This window comes from Saccostrea cucullata, unplaced genomic scaffold (assembly GCF_032062105.1).
Source record: "Saccostrea cucullata isolate Sc308-1 unplaced genomic scaffold, CSIRO_AGI_Scuc_v1 ctg765, whole genome shotgun sequence".
NCBI classification, from domain to species: Eukaryota; Metazoa; Mollusca; class Bivalvia; order Ostreida; family Ostreidae; genus Saccostrea; species Saccostrea cuccullata.
In genome coordinates, this window is record NW_026932784.1 from 396561 (window position 1) to 410857 (window position 14297).

At 31.9% G+C, this 14297-nt stretch overlaps 1 protein-coding gene across 1 annotated transcript in view; it reads left to right on the plus strand.

Moving 5' to 3' along the window:
• LOC134236153 (histone-lysine N-methyltransferase SUV39H2-like) overlaps positions 1-11053 on the plus strand; it is a 35664-nt gene extending 24611 nt beyond the window's left edge. Inside the window, exons 5-6 of the mRNA XM_062718330.1 lie at positions 6953-7082; positions 9928-11053. Of these exons, the coding sequence (XP_062574314.1) occupies positions 6953-7082; positions 9928-10379 (582 nt within the window). The 3' untranslated portion in view covers positions 10380-11053. The remainder of the gene's footprint in view (positions 1-6952; positions 7083-9927) is intronic.
• The last annotated feature ends 3244 nt before the right edge of the window (positions 11054-14297 follow it).

A 14297-nucleotide genomic window follows, 5' to 3' on the forward strand; every position in this document is an offset into this window, starting at 1 on the left:
AGTTGCCTTGTAAAGTTCTTGGAGTGTTCAAGAAAATTTTGTTGTCAAGAGAAGTGTTCATTAGATCGAAGTCAAGAATGGCTTGGGCCTTTTGGTACGAAAGCTTGTAAGTGATAGAAATTACGAGGAATCTGCAGGCTCACTTAAATTGCATAATTATACAACTTTTCTCACCAAAATATGCACAAATGTGATTCCAGATAATAACGTTTGAGAATTTTCTTGCTAATAGAATGACCTTTCTACCCTAAAAGACAACAAATCTATACGCGGTTACGAAATAAAGAGCTACATGTCTTGAATATCAGAGATTTTTTTAATACCCCCCCCCCCCCCCCGCTTGAAAAGCGGGAGGTTATAGAGTAATCGGTATGTCCGTCTGTCCGTCTTTTACGCTTTGGGTTGCCCATCTCTTATCCGCAACTCCTCTCATACCACTGAATGAAATATGATAAATTTTCACAGAATCTTTATTACATATTGCCATTGTGCACCTCCTATTTTACTTTTTGATCCAACACATATTTTGGGTTTCACATAGCAAAACATGGACACTGTCATTATTATATTCATATGGGAGACGGTGGTATCATTTAGTGAGCTAATTGCTCACAGTACCAGAAAAAAAAAATAGACTTTTAACATTTGAACATAAATTTGTTGTTCCTTGAGTGTTGATTGATTGATTGATTGAATATTGTTTAACGTCGAGTAGGCAATTTGTCTGCCATGTTTCGGCGGACCATTAGTTTAAATCGGTTTCTGAAAGTTTTTGGTTTCTCTGGAGGCCCCCAGTGAGCTTACTCTTTTTCGAACTCCAGAGAAAAGATCTTTTACGTGCCAAGAGGGTTGTCACCCTTGTTGAAAATACCAAAATTCCGAAGACAGACTGAAACACATAGCAAATAAAGCTGGAATAGAATATGTAAGGGGATAATACTAAGTTCTTATAAGTGCTAAAAAGCTAGAACAAAGTATTCGATGAAATCGGACAAGAATTTCTTCAGTTATATTTGATGGTGTGATGAGGGATGTTGAGGTAGAAATGCGAGTTGATAAAGATAGGATTCAGGAATAATTTTAGGTGGACGGGGGCTCAAAGGCTTTGGAACACGGTCAAATACGAGGAGGAAAATTTGGGAACTCTTAAGTCGAGTTTGTTTTAACTATTTCCAGAAAGAAATGAATCTTTTCTAGTATTTTTTGGTTGTTCATATTTAATGGAATAATCAATATACTTATATGTAAAAAACAAACTAATTTATTTTCTGCAAAAAGATTCATAATTAAGCAGTTTGAGTATTTTACGAAATCGAGTGTAAAAACGTCATTTGAATTGCCATTTTGAGCTAAATAACACATTTTAAATTTAAACGACTAAATTTTCCGATTAAAAGTGATCATACTAGTGTTCTGTAAGAATTTTGCCTAGTTGTATATCGCTCAATAAAATATTCACAAATCCTTTCTCTTATGTAAACGATATTAAGAAATAATTTGAAAAAAAGGAATGTACGCCATTTTGAATCGCCATTTTGACTTTTAACTTGCAGCTGCACCATCATTCAATTGTAGATTAGTGAGATGTAGAGGAATAAATACAAATTTGCAGTGTATGGATGTTTGCAAATGTAAAATCCTGAACAAAAGAAGAATAAAGAAACAATAGACAAATAGATCAGAGAAAAATTCGAATGAAGTGTAAAAACAACTAAATTTCTGAGTTAAACTAATAATGTTAGCACATATTATCATTTTTATACTTGTATTACACTCAGTAAGATATTCACACATTATTTTTCCTTTTTAAACGATATTGAGAGAAAATAAGAAAAATTTTGAATCACCATTTTGACCTCTTTAACACCATTTTCAAGAAGGCCAGCATATTTTTTTGGATTTAGCATACTTGAATTAGGTTTAAAAACTATGCTGGACCAAATAATAATTATTTGCCGTTAGAAGTATTTTTTCTATAAATCGGACCAGACTACAGTTAAAAAAATGCTACAACCTACACTGGCTAATAACTAAACAAGGAAAACAGATAGAAAGTTCCATCGTTAAAATGATAAATGTTCTACAGTTTCCCGAGACACAATTAGATTATTCTAACTAGGAAAACTCAGCGCAGAAAAAATTAAAACCCTCAATAATCTTACCCTAAAATTCATTGTTGGAAAGGCGCTTCCTATAAGTACTACGGAGTTATGTATGCAAGTCAGAAAATGTGTATTCAATAAATGAATGAATCAGTTTATTGAGTTTAACATTGTTTTTATTTATGACTATTTAAAATACTTCTCAGGATGAATAAATTTAACCCTTTTTATACGCCCGTCTTAAGACGGGACTATTATGTTATAGGCTTCGTGTCCGTCCGTCTGTCCATTCCTGTCCGGCTCATAACTTGAATACTATTAGGCCTAGGATTATCAAACTTTGTCAACTTATACTTCTTGGGTAGACGGTGTGTCGCGCACAAAAAGTAGGTCGCTCTGACCTTTAATAAAGATGCTATAGCCAAATATGGAAAAATCCTGTCCGGCTCATAACTAGAAAACTATTAGACCTAGAGCTTTCAAACTTGGCAAAAGTATACATCTAAAGTAGAAGGTGTGTCGTGGCCTATTTCAAGGTCACTGTGACCTTTAATTATAGTGAATTTTTTAAAAGAACTAAGTCTTTTAAATTCTAAATTTTATAATCCTAAAAAATGTAAAAATATAGTTATATGCTTATTAAAAACCGTTAAATTAAGTAAAAACTTGTTTTTTCATTATATACTTTACAGCAATCTGTAACAAATGTTTATGCTTTGAGAGGAATTCAGTTTGTCATGGGCTTAATTATCAAGCACTGGTCAAGAAGAATTTTGATAGCAGAAATTTGCATGTCAAATTAGAGAAAAATTAATGAGTTTATTGTCAGGAGCTAAGAGCATCTCTAGATCTGATGCAGATGCTATCTTAATTTATCTCTTGGGAGTTGGGCAAAAAGAAATGGCCTCATAGTTGCTTGTGCTAATTAAGAGTTCTTGATGGCTAGTCCAGATAAAGATCTTTCAATAGGTGTAATGAAATTAAAACAAATTGATGTTTTAGTGTATGATTAAAACTAAATTAGTATTGTATAATATGATTAAAACTAATTAGGGCCCCGCAAGGATTTGCGGGTGCCCTATAGTAATCACTCTGTCTGTCCGTCTGTCTGTCTGTCTGTCTGTCCGTCTGTCACTCTTCCGTCCACAAATTTTCTGTTTTTTTCTAATAACTTTTTTTATGGTTGCCCAATCAAGTTCAAATTTGGTATGGTGGTTCAGTAGGCAAAAATACATATTTTGATGCTAAGTTTGGTTCTCTATGTCTTCTGGTTTGGAGCTGGGGTGGTGGGGTAGATTCCTTAACTATGCATAAGAATGAATGGGCAACTTTTTTTATGATTGCCCAATTAAGTTCAAATTTGGTATGGTAGTTCAGTAGGCAGAAATACATATTTTGATGCTAAGTTTGGTTCTCTATGTCCCCTGGTTTGGAGCTGGGGTGGTGGGGTACATTCCTTAACTTTATAAAAGAATGCATTGGCAAAGAGAGATAACTGCTGAAGATGTTCCCATTGTAAACTGAATGCTGCTATATGAGTCCCTTGGGATTAATTAGCTTTCCTCCTGAAGAAAATCCAGAGCATTATCTTTATCTGTCACATTGAGATGAACTAGTGCTAATTGTAACGGGGACCGTTACAGATGTTCCCCAAACGCTCCCCAACTCCCTTTTGGTGCCATATTCCCTGTAAGCTTCATTAACTAAGACAACCTCTATGCATCTGAGATTTTAACAACATTAACAAAGAAGTGTACAAAAATCATTTAAACTTTAGCATTGCACGCGTGCACATGTGAATGCATATGCGTCATGACCATATCATCTTGTCTACACAATCTTTATTTTTAGTATACTGAATATTAAAGTATTTAATCCAAAATTATTAAAAAAAAAATTCGCTCATTCAAGTGTATATGTTTGATTTTTCTCATTTCACGTGCACGCACGTCCATACATGAGCATGGTGACCATACCTTCTTGTAGAAGTCCATTACATCTATCTATGTTCTAAATTCAACCCCGTTTGGGTGAAAACTAAGGGAGTTATAGCTGTTTAAAGTTTCAGCCAATCAGATTGCAGCACATGTACACGCACGTGTATGCATGTGCATGGTGACCATACCTACTTGTAGAAGTCCATTATATCTATCTATGTTCCAAATCCCATCCTGTTTGGTTGAAAACCAAGGGAGTTATAGCTGTTTAAAGTTTCAGCCAATCAGATTGCAGCGCACGTGCATGCACGTGTTTTCATGATAATTGCTTTATTTCATGTTGTAGGATATCCTGATGCATGGCTATGTTCAAAATTTCAAAGGATTTCGTCAAAAAACAAGAAAGATATTGAGACTTTAGTTGCAGCCAATCAGAGCGAAGTGCACGTGCATGCGCGTGAGATCTTGCTATTTTCACCATGTCATCATGTCTATACTACTAATGTATCCTCACATTATGAGTTTCAAAGCATTTCATTTAAAAACAGAACAGTTGTGGCTATATCTATTATATTGGTCATTTCACGTGTTGCACGTGCACGCTCTTGCAAGCACGTGCGCGCAAAATGACCTTGATTCCGCAAATCTACATAACATGTCTACTTACCCTAAAAAGGTTTTACCTACATTGGACGAACAGTTTACAAGATCATTCCCGGACAAAAAAGTTCCAGGAAGAAGAAGAAGAAAAATAATAATAATAATAATAATAATAAGAAACAGAGTAAAAACAATATGTTCCCCAACTTCGTTTGGGGAACATAATTACCACCTCTGTCTACAAATGAAGTTTGTTTTGAAGTTTAGTCAATTTGGAATGTTATGAACACTCTGAAATGTGGATTTGAATATAAATTTTCATAATTTATTTTTGTTTAATAGTTATGATTTCATTGAATTCTAAAATCAAGAAATAGATTAAAGAAGATTTTTTGATTTACTTTTGTTACTTATGTTAATTCAAGAATATTATTAATTTTTAAGGTAGTTGTATAAAAACCCCATTCTATCATTAATACTGAAAAAGTTCTTATTGTAACTTTAAAAGAAAATGATGAGAGAGATACAATTAATCCCTTGGGATTAATTATCTAGCCTGCTGCAGAAAATTTAGTTAGGCTTTTCTTTATCTGTCTTTAAGATTAATGAAAACCTTTGTCTGCAACTGCTGTTTGTTTGAAGTTAAGGTCAAGCCTTCATGATATTTGCATTCATTGAAGGCTGGATTTTATATAACACAAGCTTCATAATTGTTTAAATATACATTCAATGTTAAGTCATTCTTTACTGCCTAATGTAAGTACAAGGATATTATTTTCAGGTTTTTGAATGTTCAGGAATTATCTTGAAATTTTAAGAATACAGTTGCTGTTGCTTATTTTTCGTATATTTTGAGTCATTCCGTAAGCTGCACCCTTTTAATTCTACCCCATGGCGGGGCCCTTGCTGACTGGTCAGTTTTCTAGTTATATATGTGTTAATTTGAAAAAAAAAATTACATTTCAATTTTTATTTATTTGCAACAAAGATGCTATAGCAAAATATGGAAAAATCCTGTCCGGCTCATAACTAGAAAACTATTAGACCTAGAGCTTTCAAACTTGGCAAAAGTATACATCTAAAGTAGAAGGTGTGTCGCGGCCTATTTCAAGGTCACTGTGACCTATAATTAAAATGAATTTTTAAAAAAAAACTATGTCTATTAAATTCTAAATTTCATAATCCTAAAAAATGTAAAAATATAGTTGTATCCTAGCTTATTAAAAAACGTTAAATTAAGTAAAAACTTATTTTTTCATTATGTACTTTACAGCAATCTGTAACAAATGTTTATGCTTTGAGAGGAATTCATTTTGTCCCATGGGCTTAATTATCAAACACTGGTCAAGAAGAATTTTGATAGCAGAAATTTGCATGTCAAATTAGAGAGAAATTAATGAGTTTATTGTCAGGAGCTAAGAGCATCTCTTAATCTAGTTATCTTAATTTATCTCTTGGGAGTTGGGTAAAAAGAAATGGTCTCATAGTTGTTGTGTTAATTAAAAGTTCTTGATAGCTAGTCCAGATAAAGATCTTTCAATTGGTGTAATTAATTAAAACAAATTGATGTTTTAGTGTATGCATGATTAAAACTAAATTAGTATTGTACAATATGATTAAAACTAATTATACATGTGTTAATTGAAAAAAAAAACATTATATTTCAAATTTTATATATTTGCGACAAATTGCAGTCATGTCTCACTAGTATTATTTGTTATAATCAATCCCTACACTGTAAGTCTCTTAGAGATGTATAATAAGAAATGGAAAATAGATAATTGAAATCTGTGTTAATCTGTTAATCAAGGCTACCTGATTTTCTTGCATCCTAACCAATTTATGATTATTGAACAATATTTGACGGGCGTATCATGCTGTGGCGGGGCACTTTATTGATAGTTCAAATTATCGATTATATAATAATCGATTGTGTTCTTCCGATTCAATTTGATAATCGATAGTAAAATTTGTCCAATTTTACAACACTACTCATTAGAAAATAATGTATTTAGAAGAAATGAATTTAATTTTTGAAGATTCATGAGGTACATGAACTACTACACTTCACACCGGCATATTTATCATGAATGCCGACTTGAAGCATCGTAGTTCATGTCCTCATGATTTATGAATCTTCAAAAATGAAATTCATTTTTTAAGTAAATGTGACTATGTGGACCAAATTGTATTCATAAGTTTTGCTTCTAGGGTTGCTCACTACTAGAGTATGAGTGTAGGACTTTGCTTAACTATAAGACACTTGTTGAGAGCTCATATTCTCTGATAACCTTTGTTTTTATATATCTGCAGTGTGACCCAAACTTGGAAGTGTTTGCTGTGTGGATAAATACTCTAGACCCCCGCCTACCTCGCATTGCTTTGTTCTCCAAGAGGGACATAGAAAAAGGAGAAGAACTTACATTTGATTACATGATGACTGGTGAGTTATAATCAAGGGTTCTGTTTGATTAAAATTTTATGCTGAATTAGGAACTTCAACCACTTATCAGATCAGTGACATTTGATTTACTTTTAAATAGGGATGGCAGTCGAATACAAAATTGCCAATCGGTTAACTTAGTGATGGAACGATTGTCGCCGACAATCGATTGTCGGTCGTTAGAAGCTCTTCGATGCTACTAATCGATTATAAAATGAATGTCGCCGACATCGCTAACAAAAAATTAAATTGTCATACTTTAATTTTATTACCAAATCCAAGTGCAAAGAGCATAAAAGTAGTGATAAATGTTGAAAAAATGGAAGGATTCCGTGTCTTGTTGATACTTTTACCGCCATGATTAAATATGGGGTTAGACTAAAACCAGGAAACGGTGATATTGCAAGGTTTTACTATACAAAGGAAAACATAATTAGTCTAGTCAATCTTTAAACGTAATTGTAATCAGAAATACAAGTCTTACTTCTGGATAACTACTTTTAAAACTTGCAATTTTAACTAATTAAAACTAATTTTAAGAAATAAATACATGTATTAAATAAAAGTTGGGACTAATATCAGTAAAATACCCATTGCATGTACTTTATAAAAAAAAATAAATTCCATTTCTGTTTCAATAGTCCTACATTGTTTTAAGTGAACAAAATATCATTTTCCACATTTAAAAAAGAAATTTCAATTAACATTTTTGAATATTTTATGTTAGTAAATGATTTTTGTGTAAAAGTCTGACAGAAATCTGAATAAGTTTTAACATTTCTATATTAACAGATTAATTTCATTAAAGTTCAAAATTTCGATTATAATCGATTATTAATCGATTATGCCCAGCCGATTATTACTGATAATCGATTCTGATTTTTTTCCGATTCCCCATCACTAGGTTAACTGCAAGTCGTTCCAACCGATTAATCGGTTAATCGTATCAAAAATTCTCTGAAGATTTCAAGGCTAAAAAGATGTTACAAGTAGAAATAATATGTTCACATTTTATTAGAACACTGTTTATATTTTATTTCAATTTAGTGAAAGAAAAAATTAAAGAAAAATGAAAGAAATCAGAATACGTGCAAGTCTCAGATACATTAAAAAAATCTGAATATATGTCTCACAAGCTCATTCTATATTGTAACAATTATCAAAAAGAAGTCCAACTCTCACTTAATGAATGTATGTACATTTAAGAGAATAAGTCATTGTCATAATTTACAATGTTTGTTTTGTAATATAATGTGATAGGTAATTATAACGGATAGAAGGGGGTAGATACACATTATATCACTTCACGCTGCTGATCAGTCTTTTAATTAAAATCATTAGAGAAACGCAGGACAGACTGGGTAAAGGCACATAGTGTTTAAACAACAATTAACATCTCAAAAACTGACCAATTACATGCACCCCTAAGATGTCAATCTGTGAGCCTTAATTATCTCCAAATCACCTTAAATTGAAAGTCAAAAATGCAAACATTTTCGATATTTTTTAATTATGATTTTTAAAATTGAAATTTTAGAAAATTGTGTTCAAATTTACACAAATTAATTTTTTTTTTCCGACTAACTGATTATAGATTTTCTAACCAGTTACTATCGTTTCCACCCAGTAACTGGTTAACCAATTAGAAATTGCCATCCCTACTTTTAAAAAGTAAAATGTTTTAGTCTTCGAAAAATGCTAGTGGTACAACAGTAAAATATGTTTATTTTGTAAATATATGAAATTTAATGTTAGATTTTGTGCATGTAGTAAATGGAAATATGAAGTTTTTCAGTACTCAATGCTAGTTAGGGCCCCGCAAGGATTTGCGGGTGCCCTATAGTAATCACTCTGTCTGTCCGTCTGTCTGTCTGTCATTCTTCCATGCACAAATTTTCTGTTTTTTCCTAATAACTTTTTTTTATGGTTGACCAATTAAGTTCAAATTTGGTATGGTAGTTCAGTAGGCAGAAAGACATATTTTGATGCTAAGTTTGTTTCTCTATGTCCTCTGGTTTGGAGCTGGGGTGGTGGGGTAGATTCCTTAACTTTATATAAGAATGAATTGGCAAAGAGAGATAACTGCTGAAGATGTTCCCATTGTAAACTGAATACTGCAATGAGTCCATTGGGATTAATTAGCTTTCCTCCTGAAGAAAATCCAAAGCATTATCTTTATCTGTCACATTGAGATGAATTACCACCTCTGTTTGCAAATGAAATTTGTAGTCAATTTGGAATGCTATGAAAACTCTGAAACATGGAGTTAAGTATAAATGTTTATACTTTATTTTTGTTAAAATATCCTACACAATGAGTTCTGATTTCATTGAATTCTAAAAATATTTGCTTTATGTAAATTCAAGAATATTATTATCAATTTTTAAGGTACCTTGATAAAAACCTCATTCTATCATTAATGAAAAAGTTCTTGTAAATTTAAATGAAAATGATGAGAGAGAAGTACAATTAATCCCTTGGGATTAATTATCTAGCCAGATTAGCCTGCTGCAGAAAATTTGGAAGGCTTATCTTTAGCTGTCACTTTAAGATTAATGAAAACCTTTTTCTGCATTTGCTGTTTGTTTTGAAGTTAAGGTCAAGCCTTCATGATATTTGCATTCATTGAAGGAACATATAGAATTGTTCTGAATTGTTTTGAATCATTCCGCAAGCTGCACCCTTATAATTCTATCCCATGGTGGGGCCCTTACTGACTGGTCAGTTTTCTAGTTGATAAAAAAAACAAAACACACACATATTTCCCATTTTGAATCTAGCTTGAAAATCTCATTTGAAATTGGAATATATTCATGTCAATAAAAATGGACTTCTTAATTGGCAGGAGACACCACTAATCAAGCTCCTACATTGGATGATGTGGACATCACTAAACAGGCCAAGTTACTACAAGCCTCCAGTGCCCAGTCCATTGAGATGCCCAGTAGTCTGGAAAACGACGACAACACTGCCACAGAAGATGAAGACACCGCGGACGATTCACAGGGACTGGACACCACGATGGAAACGGAGACCGAGTGTGACACCGCTGACGAAAAAGAGAAAGAATCCAGTGGAAGTGAACAAGGAGGAGAAAGGATGGATCTCAAGAGAGGAGAGGTCAAGGCCCCTGTAACAGAATTGGCTGCCACTGGGGATGCTCCAACTGGTAATGCAGGGAGCACTGTAGCTCCAGTGATGAAGACACCGGAGAAACTCTTGCCCAAATCTGTTACTGATCAGTACAAGATTGTCTGTCAGTGTGGCGCCAAGAACTGCAGAAAATACTTGTTCTGATTTAGTTAGTCCTTTTGATAGTCCTTATTATAGTCATTTCTATTGTGGCATTTTATTTACTGGTTTCTTTTTTTGGGAACCTTAGACGTAGAGAAGGGAGTATTATTGTCTGAAAATGTGATTGAAAAATCCTTATGGAATTTTCTGAATGATGCCCATAATGTATTCAAACATTGAGAAATATATGCTGAAAAATAATAATTATGTGCCAATATTAACAGCTAATTACAGTCTTTGATTTCAGACATATTGTAAATATTTGTAAAGTTTTTTTTTGAGGTGGGATGGGATGTTGTTAAAGTGTCAATTCCAGTTTTATACTTTCATGGCAGTAAGAAATATTGGATATATTATCCAAAAAGTCAATAATGATCTCAAATTCTAAAGATAGATTAAAACAAAGAGACTATAAAGGAGATGAAAAAGGATAAAATTTGATTACTGTTACTTGTCCTGCATGTGAGTGATTAAAACATTTCAAGTATATTTATGTTTAAAGTAATTCCACTATTTTTAAAACCTTCAAATTTATATCAATTATTTGCATATATAAATTTTGAATCAACTAGAACAGAAAAACCATTTTATTTAGACAGTGGAACACATGCAGTGTATTTTCACAACCCTTTAGATTTATATATGGTATTAAAATCAAAATCTGTCAACAAAAAACATGATAACAAATTGATTATGTTTTTATAAATGTAAAGTGTTTTTGTCCTGTATATTTTTTTTTCCATGTGATCATGTTTTTCAATGGCAGGGAAGATAAAACATTGTACTACTGTATTACTCATCCATTTATATAAACTTCATTGAAGAAGTTTTGTATATAAAAATCAAATATGTATTTCTTTACCTTACATGTACTCTCTATATGAATGAAGATTAATTGGAGAATGACATATTTTTAGCTGAGTCTTTTCTTGTTTATGAGGAGAATTTTTTTTTTTGATGTAAAAAAAAAATTGCTGAACCTCTGAAAAAGGAAGAAAGACCTTCGTGCATGAACCTATTTTATTGTATATATGGGATTTTTACTTTGAAAGTTATGTCACTGATCATAAATTTTACATCAACTAAGAGCTGCAGACTTTTCTTTTAGTGTCCATGGATAATTTTTGAGAATTAAATGAACAGTTGATGAGATTTAGATGTTTGAATGTATTTAAAGAACACATGTATAAGTTATTTTATAAATTTGAAATTGTGTATGATGTTTTGAATAAATTGTCATACTTGTTTAAGAAGTAAAACTGGATTTGTTTTGATATATAATTATTTATCAGTACAGAATCAGACCATTGTAGACTTTAACTTCATGTTCTAATCTTCATAGATTGATTATACATGTACCATTAAATTTTAAGCAGTTAAGATTTATTGAGTTTTAAGATTAGTCACGTAGGTTAGAATTCAACAGACGGTCTTGCATAAGAATATATTGGAATCATCGCGGAAAACAGGTACTTGAGAACAGCAAAGCCATCCTTAGTCATATATTATAGAAGGAAATGTTTTCCAGTTAAAGGTTGGTAGGGTTTGCCACAATGAGCACTCAGATTTTTACATAGGAATAGGTAGGAGGAAACTTGATAAATTTTTGTAATTTGTTCAGGTGAGCAGTGTGGCTCACAAGCAATTTTTAAAGGTATAAACAAAAGAAAGGCACAATTTTTCAATGAACAATTTATTGTGCACTTCTCACAAAATTATTAAGAGCTACACAGGAGAAAATTCTGCAGATATGTGCAACTATATTTGAGAAGTGCTAATTAAATGTGGATACTAAATCATTGCTGAGAACTTTAAAAAAATATCGAAAAAGACATTTTTTTTAATGATATATGGAGATGACAAACAGTATTTGAGCTCAAGAGAGTCAATTTATAACTCACATTATACAACCCTTCCTTTTGATGATTAAAGATAACTGCTTTATCAATTTTTTAAATAATGGCCTTATAAAACATGTATCTTCAAAATTGTTATCCAAATTATGTGTGAAAAGCATTTTGATCCTTCCAACGAGATGTCTGAATAAATATGTGCAATCAATGTTGAGAGACCAAATCTTTCAAAAATCTGCTGTTGGAACTCCAATGGGAATGTATTGACCCCCTTTGGAATCCGTTTTAAAATTGATCAACAAATATATTTTAAGCAAAAAATAGGTATTCAGGCATTAAAAGAAAATTGCCTTGTTTTTCATTCTTATTCGATACTTTAATTAGTATTTCTATATTGTTCATTTGTTATAGAATTCATAGTGTGAAACATTTGTACTGCTGTTGTAAGACATCACAGATCGTCTCTGATTTAATATCATTCTTATAAATAGCTGCAGATCTGTAGCGCTATGGTTTTATAGATTTGTCTTTGACCATAACGCTACAGATCCCGTAATGCAAAAAAAGTGCAATTTACGGGGCAATATTTTTTGCGCACTTTTGGGGAGAATTTCTCCATTTTCTAGCATCAGTCAATTAACTACCTTTCACTCCCTAATTCTAGGTACATTATTTAACTAATCTGTATATTTTATCTATCTCCCAACCCTTTATAGTCGTTTCTACAAGTGATAAACTCGCTTGATTAAAATTATTTGTTAGATTGCTGAAAATTCACTCCAAGCGAGTTTATAGCCTGTAGAGACAATTATAAATGGTTGGGATGTGGTTAAAATATACATATTGGCTACAGAATATTTTTTGCGCACTTTTGGGGAGAATTTCTCCACTTTCTAGCATTGGTCAATCAACTACATTTCACTCCCTAATTCTAGACACATTGAATGATATGGCAATATCACATATTTTTGTGGTTTGAGGGAAAAAAATAGGATAAAGAATTGTTGAATAGTAATATCTGTAAAAAATTACATTTCATGTTGGACATACTAAGTATATTTATGGTTCTCTGCAAACTTCGAAATCCACGAAAAATTGTGCCAGATTAACTTCAAAACCGTAATACATGTACATGTACATGTATATTTCTTCATGACAGGTCCAGTTATGGGCAAAAAGATTAAGTTTTTTCTGGATACACCTTAAAACTAATGATAATAATAATGTACTAGAAAACTGACCAGTCAGTAAGGGCCCCGCTGAGGGGTAGAAATATAAGAGTGAAGCTCACTGAATGAGAGTTTTACTTGATCTTTTTTTTTTTTAAATATATGAATATTATAAGTACCAAATGTTACAATATTTTTAAAATTTCAAGATAATTCCTGAATGTCCAAAAACCTGTAAAAAGTAACCTTGTATTTACATAAAACAGGGAAAACCTCATATGTCTTATAAAAAAAACTACTGTAAATTAAATGTGTATTTAAAAAAGATTTAAGCAGGTGTTTTATAAAATGCAAGCTTTCAGTGAATGCAAATATCACCCATGGTTGGCAACTTTAAAACAAACTTCAGTTGCAGACAAAGGTGTTCATTAATCTTCATGTGACAGATAAGGATAAGCCTCTAAATTTTCTGCAGCAAGCAAGATAATTAATCCCAGAGGATTAATTGTACTGCTCTCTCATCCTTTTCTTCTAAATTTACAGTAAGAACTTTCTTCAGCACTGACAGAATGGGGTTATTATCTGATTACCCGTTAAAATTAACAGCATTAAGGCAGCAAAAAAATAATTTAAAAAAAAATAGTAATGAAAAGAAAGGATATCTTAATATATATCTTGATTTTAGAATTCAATAAAATTCTCATATACCTTTGTGTACAGTATTTAACCAAAATAAAGTATGAATATTATTTAAAAATCCATATTTCAGAGAATGTGCACATCATTCAAAATTGACCTTAACTTGAAAACAAAGTTTATTTGCAGACAGAGGCGGTACAGTAATTCATCTGAATGTGACAGATAAAGATAATGCTTAGGATTTTCTTCATGTGGAAGGT